The sequence below is a fragment of the Penicillium canescens genome (genome assembly GCF_028828765.1).
Source record: "Penicillium canescens strain IBT 15451 chromosome Unknown utg000010l_segment0_segment0, whole genome shotgun sequence".
NCBI classification, from domain to species: domain Eukaryota; kingdom Fungi; phylum Ascomycota; class Eurotiomycetes; order Eurotiales; family Aspergillaceae; genus Penicillium; species Penicillium canescens.
In genome coordinates, this window is record NW_026703972.1 from 2,040,023 (window position 1) to 2,061,836 (window position 21,814).

The 21,814-nt window shown below is 47.0% G+C and overlaps 4 protein-coding genes across 4 annotated transcripts; 1 reads left to right on the forward strand and 3 right to left on the reverse strand.

Annotated features, from left to right (window-relative positions):
- Positions 1-1,544: 1,544 nt before the first annotated feature.
- On the forward strand, positions 1,545-3,635 carry N7446_012404 (uncharacterized protein; the record flags this gene model as incomplete). The annotated part of the gene is made up of 3 exons (XM_058521146.1): positions 1,545-2,356; positions 2,453-3,437; positions 3,513-3,635. The coding sequence occupies 3 exons, from the start codon at positions 1,545-1,547 to the stop codon at positions 3,633-3,635; spliced, it is 1,920 nt and encodes a 639-aa protein (XP_058366512.1).
- A 3,038-nt stretch (positions 3,636-6,673) lies between these two features.
- On the reverse strand, positions 6,674-8,629 carry N7446_012405 (SANT/Myb-like DNA-binding domain-containing protein; the record flags this gene model as incomplete). Its single annotated transcript, XM_058521147.1, has 3 exons — positions 6,674-7,875; positions 7,935-8,123; positions 8,230-8,629. The coding sequence occupies 3 exons, from the start codon at positions 8,627-8,629 to the stop codon at positions 6,674-6,676; spliced, it is 1,791 nt and encodes a 596-aa protein (XP_058366513.1).
- Positions 8,630-9,083: 454 nt separating this feature from the next.
- Positions 9,084-9,377, reverse strand: N7446_012406 (uncharacterized protein; the record flags this gene model as incomplete). The annotated part of the gene is made up of 1 exon (XM_058521148.1): positions 9,084-9,377. The coding sequence occupies one exon, from the start codon at positions 9,375-9,377 to the stop codon at positions 9,084-9,086; it is 294 nt and encodes a 97-aa protein (XP_058366514.1).
- Positions 9,378-18,640: 9,263 nt separating this feature from the next.
- On the reverse strand, positions 18,641-19,313 carry N7446_012407 (uncharacterized protein; the record flags this gene model as incomplete). Its single annotated transcript, XM_058521149.1, has 3 exons — positions 18,641-18,842; positions 18,904-18,921; positions 18,976-19,313. The coding sequence occupies 3 exons, from the start codon at positions 19,311-19,313 to the stop codon at positions 18,641-18,643; spliced, it is 558 nt and encodes a 185-aa protein (XP_058366515.1).
- Positions 19,314-21,814: the final 2,501 nt, after the last annotated feature.

Here is a 21,814-nt window from a genome sequence, read left to right on the forward strand (position 1 = left end):
AGTCTGGGGGCGAGATAGGGTGTGGTATTGGGTATGGTAACCTCTATCAATTCTGCATTGGGTTATGTCTTGGCGATAACACTTACAACCATCACTCCAGGCCAGTCAGTCAATCGAGACATCATCATCATCATCCTGCATGATAATTTACCGTACGGTTTTTTATTTACCCAACCACGATGCGAAGACTCAGATGAACTCTGTTCCCTCCGCCTCCCCACCAAAACCACGCGGACAACGGACGAGTGATTTTGGCACCTCCCACCATCCACCAACCTCCTTGACAATTTTGAACCAAAAAAGCGAGCGGAGATGAAAGGCAAATATTGGAAATCCCTCCCCACGTAAATAGATTTTGAAAAGAGGGGTGATGCAGGTATGAGTTGTCCTGCAAGACGTTAGGACACGTCAGATTTACAAGGCAGTCTTACTTTTGTCCCTCTTATCAAAGAGGATACCTACTTGGCGTATCCAAGATTATCTTTCCCTTCTCCGGACAATCACATCCACCCATCCCCCGTGCAACCTTCCGCGTTAGAAATATTTATACTGCTTTAAGGATCACGAGAGCTACAAATTCTACAGCTGTCTCCTTTCACGATGACTCACTGCAGAAATTGGCGATCGCGGGGCAATACGAGCAAGCGAGGAGGATCCAACAGCTTCAGGAAGCGCAATCAGTCAGAAACATTCTGTGTGCACTTCCAACGTGGCAGGTGCCACTACGGTGAGAGGTGCAGATTCTCGCACGATGTGAATAAGGCTTCCGACTTCAAGTCAAACTCGGCTGCATATCCTCCCACAACCCATGATCTGGACGCTTGGAATCAATACTTCGACTGGAAGAGACTTCTTAGAAATGGGATCTTAGGGTCTGGATATTCTCGAAGGGAACATGAAGAGATCGTTCAATTCTGGAACGGGGCTCTTGAAATTCTTGAAAGCGACAGCAGAGAGAATCATCAATTCCTCGCCAAAGATCTTGTGGACGACGATCTTCATGGATATGATTTTATCCTGGCAACTGCGGATGTAGACAATCCAGGGGCCGTGCGACCAATTCCAGCTTACGACGAGCCATTTCTTAAAGTCATTACCCATACTTCTCTCTTGAACTGTCTTTCTGTCGATTCATTTGTTGGCACTCTGTACACATCCTTTGGTGGTACGAATGGAGATCGAGCAATCAGATATCTGAGAAGTGTCTGCCGGAGCCTGATGAGTAAAGGTGAAGAGACCAACGAAGATGTACCGGTCATCTCTCTGGACATGATGAAGTTACTGTTGAATACCCTGTACCAACTTTTGTCAAGAGTCCGACGCGCTCGATTCCACGATGAAATTCCCGCACTGCTCGACCTAATCCGCGAAGTGGGCTTCCAAATTACCGAAACATGCTCGAAAGCCGACATTGACGGACTTGAAAGCAGAATAGAAGTCATGCAGAGCCTGATTGCTAGCGCAAACCGCAGTCTTTTTACACCAAGGGTGATGAGGAAAATCCCCAGGAGAGTGGATCAGCCCTGTCGTCTTTTCCGCTGGATATGCAAACACCTGGTGGGAGACACGACAACGACCTTGCAGAAATCTCTCAAGTTCAGATCCTTCCTACCTATGGAGAGATTGTCAGCGGCAATTCAGAATATTTACCCTCTACCAACTTCCTTCAGCCGCACTTTCTCCCCGACCCTTTGCAAAGATATATTGACTCAACATTCCGACTCCTGCGCCATGATATCTTCGGCTCAGCGAAAGATGTCCTTCGAGATCTGCTGCAGCAGAATGATTTGACCCGATTTTCATATTTCTCAAGCAAAGATAGCGGGGCACATCTCTATCTGGGAGCACAGGTCCTCCAAATATTTATCAATGAGAGAAATGAGCTCGAAGCGACGGTGTCCTTTGCTTCTCCACCACAGGTCCGTAAAAAGACATCCAACGAGCAATGCAGATGGTGGCAAAACTCGAATCGACTAGAGGAAGGAAGCCTAGTGTGCTTCTTGACGTCTCAAGAAACTCACAGGAGGCTTATTTTCCTCGAGGTCACTGTGAAGAATGCTTCCAAGGAGCGAGCGCACCAGAACAAGAGTAGTCTTGTTTCTGATAGGCTTCCACCTAGTATTACGGTCAAGCTTGCGGCATGCCTACAACAAGAACTGATCCTCCTGTGCCGGCTTTACAGCAAGAAGCTCGCCGGTATTCTGGTCGACTTCCATGGCTTGATCCCTGCCACGTTCGCCCCTATCCTGAAAAACCTTCAGCGAATCCAACTCGAAGGAGAGTTGGCATTCCAAAAATGGATCTTGCCAGGCCGTAAGGATGATGAAGATGGTCACAGCATACCCCCACTGGCATAGTCGGTTGATGGATTGGTTGGCCTGGATGAAGTATACACGAGAGATAAAGATGGAAAATTCGACGGTCTCCGAGATATCTCTTCTTCACTTGCCAGTGTCATACCATCGTGCCCGGACTGTAAGCAGCCCATTCGCCAGTTTGTGACGAAACGTTACAATCGTGTTATCAACCGTGCTGTTATGGATGAGACTTGTAAGCGGTTCCTTATCAAGGGTCGCACAGACCTTGAAGGCCTTGAATCGCGTCTGAATGACATTGAAGACAAGCTCAACTCTAAGCAAGCGTTGGTGGCGGTGGGGGACACTGAATTACAGCTTAAAGCACGATATGCAGCCTGTGCACGCCTTGCGACGGAGGCTTTAGCTTTCAGCAAAGCCATGGAGGCCGAGAATCAGCCGATGAAACGGCTCATGGATGCGATTGCCATCTATCAGAAGTCACCAAGGGGCGAAGTAGCCTCCCTCTCAGCCCGAATGGAGGCGATGAACATAGCGACACGAGAATCCGACAACCAAATCACCCTTGGCGCACGGTTAATTTACATCAAGTCTAAGGAAGTCATGTTTAGCGATGCCTTTAGAGTGATAGATTCCAGCGGAAAAACTGCAACACTACCACGGCTAAGCTTTGCCAAACCATCATCAACCTTGATTCAAGTTCTGAAGGATTGCCGAGACTTGATAACTCAAGCCAATGAAGGAAATTTCTCCCGCATCGTCATCACGGCGACCATCTCATTCGCCAAGATCGCCCAGCTGGACGCGTGGTACCACCGCTCTCATCCAGGAGAAACAACAACCGATCTACATCTCAAAGGAAAATCTGGTCTAGAAAAGCTCGAAGATCGCTTTCAAACCACCCGCGATCTCCTCGCCGCTGCGTTAAAACTATGCAACGAACTGGGGAACTGTCCTGAGCTCCAACAAAAGGTCCAGGAGATGGTCCGTCTCTATGAGGGAACGCGATACGAAACAGTCACTTTAGAAGAACTTCAATCAATCAAGACGGCCATGGTTAATGGGCGAGGAGGAATTGCGACTCACTCTGGGCATTGGTACAATTGCGTCAACGGACATCCGGTGAGTAAATTTCCCATTCCTCGAATTGTCCCAAGTTACCTTCGAGCCAAATAAGCTAAATAACTCTTTCTGTAGTTTGCTATTGGAGAGTGCGGTATGCCGATGGAGCAAGCTAGATGCCCTGAATGTGGAGCACCCATTGGAGGTCAAAATCACACAGCCGTTGAAGGCGTTTCTCGAGCGCGGGAAATGGAGTAGATGGAAACCATATTGTTTTTCAATTATGGTAGGATAATACATGTTTTCTTTTCTTTCCCTGATACTGCACACGAATCTACACTCAACTGTTTTAAGACAGTTTATCAAGCGTCTGTACGTTATCCTAGCCTAAACATTGCCCAGGTCTACTAGGTTGCGCTGGGAGCCACCTCGAGCCAGAGGGGCTCCCAGGTCTCAAAAGGTGGCCAAATATGGTCGAAACATGGTGAATGTTGTGAAAAAATGAGGGTCCCTGGAAAGCAATACAACCGCTAGGACTAAAACATTGCCATGGTCCAGAGAGAAGGATGGACAGATGATACACCTGCCGCACAGACACTTCTCACCATATACGCACCCAGAAACGTATCAGGGGTGATCGAAAAGCGAAGGTCTTCTCACCCTGGGGTGAGAAAGATGAATGAGGACCTCCCTCCTCAAGAGTGAAAAGGTGAGAGGGAACTGAAAGAGATCCTAAAAACCCACGGGTATATCGGAGATAGAACCAGAAGGATATCGCAGAACAAAAACGGTGTCGCAGACCCGCAGCCCCCGCCAGCCACCGTGGGTGTGCCTCGACCACTTGGGGTGATCAGAAGAAGGATCTGTCTGAGCAAGCCAGGACAGTATGGCCTAGTAATCCAGATAGGCGAATGAGGGAGAGGAAGAGCTCAAGCGGAACCAACCTTGAATGCAAAAGTTGATTGACTGAAGAAAGAATGAATATCATGGGGGGTAGAGATACCCCATGGATAGCTCGGGTACACAGTGTTACGACAAGTGCCAATGAAACCAAATTACTATACAGAAACACAATAAAAATGGGTCACTCGGTATAACCCCTGTCCAAGCAGTAAGTTACCGCTCCATTTCTCGACACCATCCTGCCTCGTCCTAAATACCCTTTCTTAGTCGTGATACCACCTTAGAGAAATAAACAAATAACCTAGGGAAGGATGGTTATTTAGGGAAAAAGTTAATACTTACATTCTTAGCAATGAACGTCGCTAATATTAATAGCGGAGCTGCAGGCGCTTTTTACAAGATTTGTGGTCTTAATCTTGCCGTCTGAGCCTTTGGTCACCCTCGTGTCTGAACAGCCGCAGTCACCAAACAATCTGGAGCACCCCACGAAACACTTGTGATCATCACTGTAGTCACAATTGATATATCCACCAGCACAGTATCTAGCGGTTGCGATTTGAAATAAAATAGGAGAGACAAGGAGAAGCCAAGACCAGTTCGCCATATCTTTTGGGTCGTGAATTTTTTCGGACTGGTGAATAAAGATTGTAAGGAAATTCGATTCGAAAGGTACCACTGACTATGTGCCAAGATCTTGACGTGAGGAAAGAATAAGGAGTTCGGATGTTGGTCTGCTGTATTCCGCTAGTTAAAAAAGAGGGAAAGAGTGGCTTTTATAAACTAATAGTGGCAGCTGGCTTCGCGTAGAAGGTCTACCTACTACCCGTGCCGTAAATAGTTATATGATATAGGTAGATAAAGCGAGCCCCACCCATCAGCAGGACACGTTGGAATTTTAGGAGCTCGCTGATTGGTGGGGGTCGCTATCTGGTGCAAATGGCTCGTTGAGTAGATTAGTCGTTGGTTCCCCTTCCACAATCGTTCCTCTTGTATTATTGGAGAAGGAGAACCGACGATTAACACCCACGTTGCTTTCTTCGGCTTTGGTTATATCTAGCGGGCGTTAGTCTTCGGTTAATGTAGTGGATTGGAGGCGCATTTGCCCTCCAAAATATGGTCAATCCAGAGGAGGGAGTGAGACACGGGGCGAAGTCGTACGAAATGGATAGAAATTTGTTTCATCGCTGTTATCACAAAGTCTCTTCCACGAACTCTATTTGGTTTAGTACTTTTCAGTAGCTGCATTGCGGTGGGGCACTAGCCCGCAGCCCCGAAGCAACTGGATGAGTTTCACAAAGTACATAGATGGATGTTGACGGCTCTGGGAGAGATGCAAATCGACTTTTGTGTATATTCCCTTACAGATGTTTTGCTCGTACTGTCATGTTTACACCATAGAAGTAAAGCGATGGATCGTCTTCACCACAAGGTGGAGAAAGGAATGGCACGTTTACAGTACCAGTCTTCACCGCCGCGACACATTTTTAGCCTCCTTCCCTTGGGACTGTCAGTTTTCTTGCGGTGTGCTAGGGGACCAGGTACATGGTGGTTTGAGAACCAAATGACCAGGTCCGCCACTCTATGCTAGATTGGGAAAAGAGTGGCCCGTGGCGGTTCAGTTCGATGCGTTGCTGGGGTATTTTTATGCTTCGCGGTTAGAGAAGGGAGACATAGGAAAATAGTGCGCCGCGGCGGTTGAGTTCGATGCGTTGCCGGGATATGCCATGCGCTCGCAGTTAGAGGATGCAGCCATGAGTTTGCGGTTCTGAACAGCCACGCTTGAGCCTCGGTCCTGAAGCAAGGCCATATGATGTTACCAACGACTACTTAACCCCCCTTTCCCCCTACGTTGACCTCCATTCGCAGAGCGGAACAACCAAAATGACTGATCGTCCATGCTCTATTACTGTTGATTATTAAGTGATGCTTCAGTGTTCATGTTATTGAGGGAGTTGATTGTGTGTTGTGTTGCATGTTGTCTAAGATACAACTAGGCTGGTGAACAGGTATATATGTACGCACGTGATCCCAGCCTCATTCTATCTCAGCAACCGGGATATTTCAACAATTACAGCACCCACATCTGAGGCCTTCTGAAGGCTATTGGGATTTGGATGCCGTTGATCGCTGGATTGACGACTTGCTTGGAAACCATGAATTGGTGAATACACTAATTCGATTTTCATCAGACGCAGAAGACGTGGTACTTGTAAGCTATACTCTGGGAATGATTTTTAAATTATGCTTACTCTCTCCTGCTCAAAATAGAACCAGCAAATTTTTGGGACTCCTCAACCTTCGTTGTATGGAACGATGAAAACATCTCTAAGGTCAAAAGACTGCCTCGAAGCCACCGCTCTCGACCCTCTGCAAGTGCGATGGGGCATAGAAAGTTAGCCGCGTGAAGCCACAGCCGCAGTTGCAGGACATGTAACCCTTCCACTCCGACCCCGCCTGAGACTTCTAGTTCCTCGGTCCTTGAGCTTCGTACTATAGTGAACCTGAAGAGCACCCCTTGTCCTCCCTGGAAAATGCTTCATGATTCGATCCCATGGAAGACTTTGCTTTTCCTTCAGTTCAATCAAGAGTTCGTCCTCAGCGGGCAGGAAACGAGTCGCATGCGCTGAAGGCTTTTTGTTACTAGACTGCGGGGTGTGCCTTGCCCTGTCTAAGCTTTCTTCGTACGTAGGAGCTTTTGTTGGCTCATGCGGACAAGCAAGTTGCCTATCTTCCTCGAAGGTACACGAGTAGATGACTCTTGATAGAAACATTTGCCGCGTAAGGAAGCCTCTGATAGGAATGGTTTGTATGTCCTGCAAACTTGTGCCGGGACACGGATTTGCAATTTCCACTTCTGGAGCCGGGGAGGAAAGCACGCGATACGGCCTTTCGCGTCGAGCCTGAGCGGGTTGGATATTCGTTACAGCACTTCGTCTCGGCCTCTTCGTTAGACGTGGCAACACGGCGATGTCACCGATACCGGAATCGTTCCCATCCGTATAGTCACTGTCGTCAGGATCATCGCTGTCAACATTGCAGGGGGAGTTCGCTCGATTTTCCCTTTTCCCTGTATAGCGTGTGGAGCCGGCTCTAGTGGACCTTGTTTTTGGTGGCCCACGGGACCGGGTTACAGGCACAACAACCGATACGGAGCACGACCTAGATAAATCTCCTGGTGAATCCTTTCCCTCTGACCTGGAAACTGCCTGCCTTTTCTGGTGCAGAACGGGTGAGATAGGCCTTGACAACGCTTCGTCGTCAGGACAACAATCTGTTGAATGGATGTCACTGCCGTCGCTCCGCACGTCCAGGTGGCTGTCGCGAGTTGCTGAAAGGTCCCTCGCGTGCAGCTCGGTGGAATGTGCCTCCGTGACGCGTAGAGGACTTGATTTTCTGGACTCTGCTCCAGTTTCAGGAGTCCCCCTAAAAAGCCGCTGATTCGCTGGCTCTGGTTCATCTCCAGCTGGAACAGAAGTGCTGGGATTAGGCGATGGAGTTTGGTCTCTTGAAACATTACCGGCCGTCACGCCGTTGACCTTGGGTTCACAGCCAGAAATGGAAAGCTGGGTTTCATTGCGTTCAGTGGGTGAAAGATCTGTAGTCGTATGATGAGAAGCAGCCTAGGAAAACCCTATCATCAGACGCACTACTAACCTTGAACGGGACATTGTTCGTTCGGTGAAACGGAACCATCAGCTTCCACAGGACAAGTTGGTGCACTGGCTGCTGATAAGAGGCCTGTCTCGGCAGCATTTGATGAGGCGGCGGTGTCTTGCTGTGTAGCAGGATCCTCTGAGAGGAGCCTTAAATCCTCCCTGTAATGATCGTGGTCGCGGTCGGCTACTTTAAAAATAAAAAGTTGGCACATTTCAGTTGCCTTGAACTTAAATAGCGTCACCCGAGGGGGACCTGAAAGCTAGAGGAGCCAGCAGACGAGCAGGTCACTTACCATAGCGCTGATCATGCAATTCCTTTCCTTGAACGTCGTCGATATCCTTTGATTGACTCTCCTCGCTGCCTCCAAAGCATGATCCTGAAGTCTCTTGGCCCTCAAATTCGGCTATTTCCAAGTTTGCCAATTCCTTATCAAACTCGTTCGGGTGCGCGTCGCGATCGCGAGGCAAACATGACGCAACAGGAGAAGGACTCTGCCGGTGACGATGAGGTGTTCGCGGCGAGTCATGATAAAGGGACGGGGGGCGGGGAGGCAGAGGATGGATTAGGATGGGCAGATTCGAGGGGAAATGGGAAGAACCATGAGAGGTGGTCAGGTGTAATGGTTTGCAAGGGGCCTTTGGGATGGGGGGAGGGTGGTAATGGATGATATTGTCGAGATCGATAGGCACCATGGTTTGCACAGGAGGCAGGAGAGAATGAAGCGGTTGGAGCAAACAACAGGGAGGGTGCACTATATTCTGAAAATCCGGTTCTTTCGCTCGCGCGCGGAGGAGGGTCCTTTATACTGAGATGAGTAGAAGAAACGCTAGCGATACATGTCCAGCATCTTTCTCCGAACGAGGAATCCCAAGACTCTTTATATGCAGCCCCTGAGACCTCCTTTCATTTGACCTTGGCTTCTCCATCCGGGGTGGCTTGGGAAATTGGATGGGACTGACCATTATCACGGAGCCAAAGTGCGGCCCGTCGGTATGGATGGTGATACATCAACTTTTGGAGAAAGAATGACCAAGGGGTCAGATAGCAAGCCGCTACAGCATGCGGCATTTTTCCAATTGGACGATAGTGTCACATCGTCAGGTTTGGTCCGATCTCTCCGTCACCGATCAGCCTTGCTGCGCCTTGCTAAAAGACGTCCAGAATCAAAGGACCGCCCTTGGAGAATACCAGGGCGCAGCCGAAGGAGTTATTCAAGTGAGCGGCCAATACCATCACAGCGTTTGAAGTTCCGATGCGGAGTTCTCCGAGGCAGCTGTACGAGGCAAAAGGCTTCGCGAACAAGTGAGACACCTGGTCAGTCTGCGCCACGGCGTCAAGACGAGGGATCGGCGAGAGAAGACGAGCCAATGGCACACGGGTACGCAGATTGGACAGCGCACGAAAGAGCGATAGTCGGGTAACGTCGTATCGTAGGCGCATTTGGGCAATGACGAGAGTCAATCCAGTCTCCTGCCAGCAACTGGACACTGTTGATGCCCACGAATACGGTATCATTTCACGGCGGCGAGGTCACTGGGCCCGGCCGGGCGAGAGCGAAATGTAGCAGACGAGAGTGAGGACGTCGAGCGACGCACCGAGTTATATACTTGTGTTGGTGGGGCCAGCTGGCGGTGGAGGGAGGCAGAACCCCCGTTCGGGGAAGGCGTGGGCCGCTAGACCATCTTTGGACGTGCTAAGCCTAAAGAAGATGAGATGGATCTCGATGCCATTTTGGGGCTAGCGCCACGCCAAACCGCATCGGGACCGGCTCAACCCGAACGGGGCACCGGAGGGCGGACGCCAAACCCGATCGAGGCGGGCGCCGAATCCGGCCGCGCCGGCACAAATGGTTGTTGTACCTATCTATTACACCTTATATCTCTTATAATACTCTACCTACCTATCCATTATACCTTATAAAAAATTGTAAAAAAAATGAAATATATGACTAGCCAGTTCGATTACCTACGTATTAGTCTAAACCACCCCCCTTACTCCGGTGCTTTATGCCTATACTAACCCCCCTCACCCTCATGCTTCATGCCTATACCACCCCCCTTACAATGCTATACCCCCCTACCTCACCTATAATAACCTATCTATTACACCTCATCTCTCTATTATATCTCACCTCTCTATTGCACCTTACCTATCTATTACACCTTACCTCTCTATTGCACCTTACCTATCTATTACACCTTACCATCTATTACACCTTACCTATCTATTACACCTTACCTATCTATTACACCTCACCTATCTATTACACCTTACCTTACTTAGACCTCGCCACGACCCGCGGGTCACCCTGACGACCCGGACCACGACCCGGACCTCGGAGGGTCCTGGGTAGTGAGTCCCGACCCTGACCCTCCATGAGGGGAGGGTCGTTGAAAGTGCCCCCCGACTCTCAGGGCCACGACCCGACCCTCAGGGTCGTAAAACAATGCAAACACCAGCATGTCGCGCGGTGCACAAATTATGTAGGTTTTAGCTGTATTTTTGAGTATCTCACTTACAGCAGTTCTAGGCTTACTTTGCTACCTTTGATCACTTTGAATGCATTAAACAGATAGATTGAAAGGATGAACTGAATAGATGAATTGAACGAATTAACTATATATCCAATATTTCATATCCATCAAGCAACCTTGAACGCTTGCGAACTCTACCAGATACTCGGTGCTGTATCTCTGGCAGGCATGTCACTTCACTATCATCTTCCTGGTCACCTCCTGTATCCTTGGCTATACTGCTTAAGCGTCTTTTGCCAAGTGCGTTTGTAGATAGGCCTTGTGAAGCTGCTTGGCCAGGCGAAGTTGCTTGAAACTCTGTAGAAGGCCCCTCATCCTCTTCATCATCACTGATTGGATCAACGGTGATATGTTGCTGTGTTCTCTCTTCCTTTGCAGCCTGTATCTCCTGGGCTGAAAGATATTCAGACAGCATTATTCGCTCCTCTTCAAGAATCTCGAAACGCGACGTGCACATATACATCATAAGATCCGAGATTGTTTGAGGCTGTAGAGAGCCCCGCCGATAATGGCAAATATCTCGCGCAGAGTTGAAAAGCCGTTCTACTCCTGCACCACTAGCTGGAATCGAAAGAATATCCCGTGCAAGCCTCGCCATTCTCGGGAATTCATCTTGGTGATATTTCCACCAAGTTCGAGGCTGAGCATTTGGTACTGTGTCTGAAAGAGAAATAAGTAATAAATTCTGTCGAAATTAAGAGAAACTTACTACTATCAAGATACCTTGTCAGCTCGTCAGATTGAACTCGCTGTGGAATCTGCGATTGCTGCGACTCGTCTCGAACACATGCTAAATCAAATTCATCCGTTTCTGGAATCATTAGAGGAGCACCTAATGTCAGCTGCTCCCGCGCAAGGTTCTCAGAGTACTTTTCGAGAGAGGACTCAAGGCTCTGGCGATAGGTTGCTCGGTAATCAATTCCGCCTTCCTCTGGGTCCCAGTCGGCGGTTGAGAAAAACTGAAGTTTATCCTGCGGAGAAAGGATTGTGCCAATGGCATAGAGATCGCCATCCATATTATCAGTGTCTTTATAGTAGACTGAGAGCTTGCTTTTTGCCGCTTCGAGTGACATAAGCATTCCTTGCTTCCAAGCGACCCTCTTCCGTCTAAGCCGTCTAATCGACTTTTCTATGTGATCAAATAGCTTATTGTAGACCTTAAAGACCCGGTGGATAGTGACGTCCTTCGACTTTGAAAGAAGAGTTGTGAATCGGTGAAAAGGCTGAAGGATGCAGATAAGATAGTCCACTTGTCGCCACTGCTCCTGACTTAGGGCAAAATGTTCTTGGTCGTACTGTGTACAGAAAGCATCGAAGGTTTGCTGGAGTTTCTTTGCGCGGACAAGCATTAAGAACGTGGAGTTCCATCGAGTAGCAACATCCTGAATTGGCACGAGCTTTGGCTCCTTAGTTTGTAAGTTGTAGAATGACTCTCGGCGCTGCGGACTCGCGTTGATATAGATCGCAATGGCTTCGAACCTAAGAGACAGATTAGGATAATGAATGGTAGAAAAGTTACGATATCTCACCTTATTTAGAGTGTCCACGATCTCGCGTTTCTGCTGTCTTGCACGAAGACTATCCACCCGGTCATCAGACCATGCCTGTTCAGCTACATCATTCTTTGGAGCAGCGTTCATCTTCCCAAGGAGGTCTTTAAGGCTTAACTGGATCACATGGGCAATACACGGTATCCGAATAATAACGACATCGTTGGCGGATTGTAGTGACTCAATCGCGTCGTGGACACTTGCCATAAGGGTAACGTTATTTGAAGCGTTGTCGGTGGTTACCGTAAGCACTCTATCTGTGATCTGATACTCCTGTAGCAGCTTGAAGAGCACTTCACTCAGATTTGCACCTGAATGAGATCCATGTAAGTGTTCGAATCTGAGTAGTATCTCATTGTACTCCCAGTCTTCGTCAAGAAAGTATCCCGTAATCGCTATAAATGCCTGCTTAAATGGCGATGTCCAGCAATCTAGAGCAAGTGATAGCTTCGCACCAGAAGGGAGTCTCTGAAGGATACTCTTTTGGTTCTCACGGACTAGGTCTCGAAGCTGCCGGCGCATAACCTTAGCAGAAGGAATTTCCGGCATTGACGGTGCAAGCCGGGCGTAGGAGATAAGATCACGGAACTCGGTGTGCTCGAGAAACAGAAAGGGGAGATGCGATACAGCAAGAAGCTTAGCAAGCTTCTGCTGCCAAACTCGCTCATCGAATCTTCGTACCGTCGCATTCTGCGCCTAAACGTCGAGGTCAGATTTAGGATCGTCACGGTTAGAGTTAGGTCTTATCTATACCGCATGCTCTAATGCAAGCTTGATATTTGGTTTCTTCCCTGCAGCTGAGGCAGCTTTTCGGCAATTTACCCCATTATAGTGCTTATTCATTGAGGTCGTCCCTGAATGAGCCCAGCCAGGGTGATCAAGCACCTTCCGACATTGATGGCACATAACCCCAGGCTTTCCATCTTTTTCAAACGCGACTTGGTCAAAGTTTTTCCAGCACTGGGCAGCTCGTTTTGTATCCCAAGATATCTGTTTCTTTTGGCCAAAATCGGTATGAAGCCACCACTGCACGAATTCGCTACCCATTTCCGGTGAGTATAAGATGTACGATCTGATCCGATCGGGGCAAATCCGTGGAAGACAATCAGGTGCCGCTCGATGTAGAGACGAGGGAAGGGAGGTAGTTTGACTTCCAGATGGGATAGAGGAGTAAAGCTGATTTGAACTATCATTAGCAATATATTCAAGAAAATCCGAGGGAGGACCCCCATAAGCAGATGAAAAGTTATCAGAGAACTGGGACATTATGAAGATGGTTAGGAGAAGAAAAGTCTTACCTCGATCTCTTGTGCTATTCAGTAAAGAACTCAGGGGTAGTTGAGTCTTGTAGACAAGGGTCTACTTCGCAAACAAAGGAGAAAAAGTGATATATCATATTTGATACTACCGATACTAATTGGCTAGAACAAGGATTATGAGGGTCACCCTGAGGGTTATGAGGGTCACTTTGAGGGTCGTGAGGGTCACCCTGAGGGTCGTGAGGGTCACCCTGAGGGTCGTGAGGGTCGCCCTTAGGACCCTAGAACTCTGGAGTCACATAATTGAACTTAATCGACATATTCTGCTTAATTTTAGCGTAGCATAAGTGTTTAGAGAGTGAATACAATATATCAAATACAATGAAGTCAGGATTTCCAGTGGTTTTAGGTTATATCCAGAAAAATGTTAGCCGTCTCTGGATTGCGGTGCGACTACGTTCTGCACTCAAAATATATATTTCCACATCGTGATTTGCCAATCTCTCCAATTCTTTACAATACATACCACAACGGTCTCCCTTAGACCTGAGAATCTGTCAATTGAGTATTACCAAGCAAGAAGACCTGAAGACATATTTCATAAAAATACACAGGGGTCGGATAGAAAAAGATGAATTAAGTGTGTGACAGACGAAACAGGTATAAGAAACAGTAATTTATTGCTATCTGTCAGCAAATTTATCCATCCTAATCAGGGAAGGTGTGAAGAATTTATGCATATGCGGGTCGTGAGGGTAACTTGGCGGGTGACCCTCCAAAGATTTTATGACCCTCAGGTGCGGTGAGGGTCGTCAGCCTACGACCCTCCCCTCCGGAGGGGCGGGTCAAGGGTCGCGAGAAGGGACCCACGGTCCGGGTCATGGCGAGGTCTAACCTTACTATTATACCTTACCTCCCTATTACACCTAGACCTCGAAATGGGGCGGATCCGGATCCAACTTTTGAATCCTGATCCTGATCCGCCGGATTTCCGGATCGAATTCTTTGATCCGGATCCGCACCGCGCGGTTCTACGCAAGGCGGATTAGGATCAATCCGTTTCGATCCTGATTTGCATAAACTCGCCAAGACTTTCCTGTTTTGGCGGATATAAATGATGACTTATCTAAATAAAATACTGTAATATACACTTGTTCTGGTCAATGCATTCATAACTCCTAAGATTTAGTGATTTTTTGGTTGAAATTTCATGTTTTGAAACCGTATGTAAATCATTTTACCTATGGAATTTGAATAATAGAAGTCGTAACATCATTTCCGACCTTGGTTGTTAGCCAATTATTAAAGTAAAGTTGAGGTGTTGTAATGACATGGGAAATATATATTCTCACCCAAGTATCATGTCACACTTTTTCGGAACTTTCTTGAACTATTTTAAAGCAAAGCCTTCTAAAATCATTATATCCTTATGATTAGTTAGCTGATAAACTAAGGTACTTCATTTCTTCCTTTGTTTTTAATAAGTGATTCCTACCGAAATACCTATCTCTGTAGCCTACATAGCATACTTTGGATTAAAGAGTCAGGCAAATTCAAACATACTAAAAGGTTTTAGGAGGGCGGGGCGGGGCGGATCAGTCAGGATTTTCCCAGGGCGGATCAGGATCAATCCGTTAAGATCCGTTCTATTGTGGGCTCGTTTTGCTCTTAAAGCCAATCATATAGTAGGGCTGTAGGTCGCCTAGCCCATATTAGAATTGATATATCTACAATGTCGTTCAGCTCGCGCTCCTGGTCGCGTCTTTTAATTTCCCTTCTTTCTCGCTTCTTTCCTCCCTGTAAGTCTCCTTCTTTCTCTTTACTAAAGTTAGTAGTGATACTTATTCACTATGTCACAAAGTCAAGCCTCTCAGTTCTCGGATACCTACCCTTCCTCTATCTTTGAGGATAATCCTCTAGATAACCTTTCAGATATTCCTTCTGACGGAGCAATATATTTTACCCCTAGTGCTCTATCTCAGCAGACATCCACCCTTACACCTGACGGCGATTCCGCTCGACCATTAATAGTACCTCCTGTTCCACCGACTCTAGAACGTGTTGGGCCTACGACAAACCAGAAGCACTTTATACTCTGGACTGAGGAGATGAATGATGAATTCTGTGGGTGGTGGTTGATGACAGAGTATGGAAGTCAGATGAAAAGGAATATCTTCGAGAAACGACGCCAAGCGGACTGTTGGAAACACTTCTATCAGGTTGCTATGATTCAAAATGGGTCACCTAAGGTCATGTGCAAAGTATGCAGCCAGGTTATCATCCACCCCGCGGTCGGAAATCGTGGGACATCCTCCCTAAATAAGCATGTCCGGGAGGGTGTTAATTGCCGGAGATCGAAACCCTCACAGGATATTCGAAAGCTTCTTCAATCAGGGGTATGTTAGAACTTATTTTTATTATGCCTACTCCTCCTTGAACCTACAATTAACTTGTTTATCTTAGGTACTTAATGGCCCTCAGCCAGAGAAATTTACCCTCGAGGAGTTTGATGAGTGTGTGATATCTCTAATTACTGAGTTACGACTACCATTTCAGTTTGTTGAACATCCTCGGTTTCATAAACTAGTCAAACTGGCTAGTCTCGCCTCATCTCCGCCTCGGGTTTTGTCTGCATATCTAGTACGACAGAAGATCCAGGCGAAAGTGATAGAACGCCAAAAAGGCCTTCTACAGATGCTTCCGTCAGGTGCGAAGCTTTCTATTGCATTAGACTGCTGGACCTCGCCCTTCCGCCAAGCCTTTATGGCCATTACCGGATATTTTATCGATATAGACTGGCATTACCGTGAGATCTTGCTTGGATTTGAGCCACTTCATGGAAGCCATAAAGGGGCCGACCTTAGTGTTGTCCTCTTGGATCTTTTAAAAAAACATCACATCGAAGATCGGGTTTTAACAATGACCACTGACAATGCATCAAATAACACGACGCTCCATGATAGTATCATGAAAGCTCTTGATTCACTCGTGTTACCAGATGGTACCCCTATTGTTCGAATCCCGTGTATGGCACATGTTATTCAACTCAGTTTAAACGAGCTTCTCGGCAGGATGGAAGCAGCCCCAAAGAATGACCGAGAAGAAATGGAATGGACAGATTCTGAGTCCCGGGGTAAAGCTCATGGAGAGAAGAAAGATATCGTGCTTACCCTTAATAAGGTAAGAAATCCCCCCCCCCCCTCCTTCTTTCTTAGCTAATATTATACTAATATCAACCTAGGTTCGGCGACTAGCAGTCTGGGTTAATAGAAGCCCTCAGCGTAGAGAGCAATTCCTCGAGCTCCAGTCCAAAGAACCAAAGCTTGTTCTGATGCAGGACGTTAAAACCCGGTGGAATTCTACATTTCTGATGCTCCAGCGTGCCAAAAGACTACAGACTATCTGCGACAAGTATTGCTCTGAGTGTGGCCTCTCTGACCTTGTGCTCACTAAGGACGAATGGAAGCAGATTGACTATCTTCTTTCTATCACACAACCCTTCTTCAACTTCACAAGTGTTCTCTCAAAGACTAAGGATGTCACTATCCATATAGTCTTTAGTATCTACAATCAGCTATTCGATCATCTCGAGAGGTCTAGGGACCAGCTTAGACGAAAGAAAGCAAGATGGCAGATAATAATGCGAACCGCTCTCGAATATGCAACACAGAAGCTAAGAGACTATTATGCCGAGACCGACAAGGCCTATGGTGATCTCTATGCGATTGCGACTATCATGGCACCCCAGAACAAGCTTGAATACTTCTCTGGGAAGGACTGGAATGGGCCTTATCGCAAACAATACCGCGAGAGTCTTGAAAAATACCTTGAGCCATACAAGAAGCGTTACTTTGAAACTCGGCCAGCGTTGCATGGAGTTTCTTCTATAGAGCAGTTCTCTATAGTTGATCAGATAGGTGACAGGCAGAAAGCCCAGGGGTGTGAGATCAACCAAGACGATGAGCTTACACAATATCTTGGAAGTAGTAAGTGAATCATTACTAAATACCTTTTATTATCTCTTACTAATCCTTTACTAGGTACTCGCAAGATTAATCCATGTGTCTTTTGGAAGTGTAATCAGTATGAGTTCCCAGTTCTTGCGAGCCTTGCACGCGATGTTCTTTCTATTCCTGCGACTGGTTCTGGTGTTGAACGACTCTTCAATACTGCTCGTGATATCTGTCATTACCGCCGAGGGTCTCTTAAACCGACAACTATCCAGGATCTTATGATGTATTTATGTACATCGAGGTTTGACATTGAAAGTGATCAGCATACTTTGATAGAGGAGTATCTTACAGCACAGGAGATACAAGCAGTGAAGGAGAAAAGGAAGAGCGAAAGGCTAGATGATGATATGTTTGATCTAATCAGTGATACTGAAGAAGATTTCTCAGCTAAGGCTCAACCATCGCAGGGCCCGAGCAGGGTTGCGCTTGGTAAAAGACCTCTTAGAGATATCAGAGATACACCTCTGATTGAACTCGGAGACGAGGATGAAGAAGTCCAAGAGGATGAGATCCCGCTACCTGATAATTCAAATCTGCAGGATGCAAGTGGTACTCAGAGGCGTACATCAGGGCGGGTTCCAAAGCGTTCAAAGCGGGATGATGGTGAATGGGAGTACTTAAAGCCCTAGATTTAATAGAATTAGAGAGTTCCAAATCAATTTCTATTTCATTAGTATACTTTTTTGATTAATCTGTAAGCCAAATACTTAAAAATACAGCCCAAATCTACATAAAATATGCATATCACAGGGTTTCTTATGTTTGTCCTTTTTGTTAATCCGGCGGATCAATCCGCCCCGTACAGGGCGGATCAAAGATTTATAGAACCGCCCCGCGGATCGAAGAACTAGATCCGGATCCGCCCCAAAGGCGGATCGGGGCGGATCCGGATACAGATCAGAACGGATCCTTTCGAGGTCTACCTGTACCGATCTTTGTGGGCCCGGCCGATCTCTGCCATCACCGGCCCAGTCATGTCGCGGAAAAGCCGCCCCATTGAGATGCGCAAATCATACCCAATTCGGGGCGGGCGGATTTCTTCGCAGGTGTCTGTCGGCTAGCAATGATGGCTAGCCAGCTATGGAAAGTGGGTATGTAGCAGGTTCACTGTGAAAGAGCATTAGGTTCTAAAGGCTTGGGTCCCGAGCTCAAATCGCATGGACGCTGACAAATTGTATGGTGCCACTCGGTGGGTTTAGGTGTCAAGGTATGTGTTGAGATGGACCGAATCCTACTACATTCTTGCTAGGCTTGGGTATCTAGTCCTCTTTCTGGAGTACCAATAAATAGACATGTAGAACATGTAGATCGTGTGCGTATTGCCACAACTGAGTCCTCGCTCTACCTTCATTGCGCGACACGCCTGGGGCGTCCTGGCTTTCGCCCACTGCCTGGGCTACCCCTACAAAGAGCGTTGAGTTGTTCTTTCAGCGTGACCACTTCCTCTCTGAGCGCCGAGATCTCTTGGTACCCGCCCTGCATGCTTTCCACGCCTCGTCCCATGTTGTCGTTCCAGAAGTTTTGTTTTTCGAGCTGTTCTTCGATGGACCTAAGCTTCGATTAGCATGACATAGGGCTGGAGCGAGTATCGCTGAAAAGCAGGCACTTACTGGACTCGGACATTCAGGCTAGAAATAAATTAGATTCACTGGTGGACTGCAACGAAGAAGCGAAAATCTTACTCTCCGAGACACTTCAGCAACTTGCCCATTGACACGGGGCTTCCAGTCTCTCCATAATGCACCACTTCTGGAACGTGTCCTGCCGCACTTTGAGTCTCCATAGGCCAATCAGCATCAGCTCTATCTTCTATGTCTTCATCCATTGGCACATGGCTTTCTCCCGCATAGGACTGCGTTTCCATGTCATAAGGGCAGTCTTCTTCGTCTTGGGGGCTTGCAGGCGAATCAGGAACACTCCAGATGTCGAAAGGTTTGGCTTTGGAAGCAAGGGAATCGCGAAGTTGGCCGGAGAACCGACCAAGGTTCTCACCGGAAGTAGGAGTTTGAAAGATATCCATGGCCGATTTTCTTGGACTTGTTCTTGGATGATTGATGGTAAGGGTGAATGGGAACGTAGCCAGACCTTGCTCCCATGCTAGAAGTCGTGCTTGTTTTATAGTCCAGACAGACAGCTTGGCGGAATGGGTCGGACCAATCCGAGAACTGGGGTTGTATACCCTGCTCAATTAGTACGCCGTTAGATTTTTTTCAGAGGCACACGCTACGAACGCACTTATTTGACTAGAGCGGAATGGCTCAGCTAGACCTACGCTAACAAGCCGCGCCCAATGTGTGGGCCGTGGGCCTGGGAGAGCGACGATACTACCTTGGGTGTTATTAGAAGGAAATTTAGACCGCAAGCCTTACCTCTTTGTGCATGACATTTTGGAGGAAGCAGTCCAAAAAAACCAACACTAAAGTGATGATTGCGATGAACCAGCTGGGCTATCGTGCCCTTCGTTCAATGGCGATGCAGATCTCGTTAGATGCAGCCCAAATAGTTGAACGTTAGAGATTTACACCAAACCTATATTTGAAGGCCAAGGCATGGTAATTACCCGGTCAAGACTAGTAGGCCATCGTGAATCTGTGTAGCCGTAGAACTCCCCAATGATTGATTTTCACATACCTGTCAACCTCATTAAATCGACTCAACTTGAGTAATTCGAGGTCCAAGTGGGCATCTAGCCAATTGCCCATTTTCTACTATACTATGATCCATCCTGCTACTTTAGCCGAATTAAAAAGAGATCTTGTTTATTTTTATTTTAACAGGAATATCCTGTATAGCTAGGGAAATACAATGGATGTACTAGGCGATTGGCGCAACGGAATCAAAAAGGGGAACTACCCAAAATGATGAGATCAAAAGAGTGTTGATTCCTGTCTCCTATCTACTGGGATCGAGGGGGTTAAAATAGCCTCGAGAATACCTGGTATCGAATCCTCTAGAATCCCAGAGGTACCGTTTGGGTCAATACGATGCTGATCACCATTTTCCTGACATATTTTTAGTCTTTCAATTTATTTTCATTTTTTAACCTACGTCGAAACAATGGTACAATGTGCATGGCTATATTAGATGGGTATTTAATTATTAAACTCATTTTTTGCGAGCTGTGAGTTCCGCTATGACCACTTGCCTCCCAAATGGAGACTTGTTCTAAGTAGATATGGTGAGTTGAGTACAGTAGACATCAGTTATATTCTGGCTGTTTGTAATTTCTCACCCATCTCTTCCAGAGTTTGCTCTCACAGCGTGATTTCCTGGTTGCCGTCCGTTCTTTTACTCTTTTACGTACCCCATCCACCACAATGCCGACAGGTGACTATGTTCCTTGGACTGAGACTGAGGAAAAACCTCGATCCATGGTTATTTGAATATGAATGGATGTCATGGGTAGATTTGCTGCCAGGAAAGCTATTGTATGCTATTTAATCTTCATCTGGACTCCACGTGGCCTGCCAATATGAGATTTGGTGTGAAACTCGGATGATGGTGTCACATCTAGGAAGTCCCACGCATGGGCATATCGGTGAATCGCGTAATACTAGATAGAAGCCTCCTCAAAACTAGTAATTTCCCGGCGACCGGAGAGTGTAGAGCAGAAAACCAGCGTCTCATTGTACCAGAATTGAGCGTAATTTGGAAAAGAGTGCATCGTGATTTGAGCACTTAGACCTATCTATGATCTAGTATGGTAACCACTTTTTTTAATCTGGCGAGCCTAACAGGCGGCAGTATATGACCTTTGCATGAACAGGGGTGTTTAGGGCTTTGCTGGCTTTTTTGATTAACTAAAATAACTTCGCTGGTGAGTGGGTCTCATGTACCTCTTAACCACATATGTTTTAACAAGGTCTTCAGAGAAGATTATTTATGAACTTTTGACCAAACATTGTGCCTGGGGTCTGTTCATTCGCATATGGACCCTGCCAAACCGGTACATTTGAAAAAAGTTCATTTTCCGTCCTATGCACCCTTCGAAACTGTCATACCCCAGTGAATGTTCAATAGGGGTCACTTGGTTCTCAGCAAGAGTTACAAGATTTCTTACATCATCTAATCGATTGCTCCTCCCAGCTGCATAGGAAGGAAAATAGAAAAGCTAGCTGGGTCATCGTATCATTTCCGCATAATGCAAGAGTCTAACGGGGTGTCAAAGCTGAGAGGTTTCCTGATGATTGCAGGATTATTCAGAATGTTCAATCTGGGTAACGATAAAGGCGCAACAGTTTTGAACGGTCTAGCCAGATAACTGAGCGGACCGATGGTAGTGAGAATCACAAATCCTTCTCTTAAGAACATAAATGGGAAATCGCAAAAGCTTCTTCTGCTCTTGTATTTCGCTTTTATTTTGACCTCATCCTACAAGACCCATGCAACAAGTCCTAGCCAGTCGAGTCCGAATACGATACTAAGGATCGATCAATCTTATATCTTGTCGCGGATTAGCCATTCGTTTTAAGTGCCCTAAGATGTGTCTTCTCTCTGTTCCACCAGAAATTACCTTTCTCA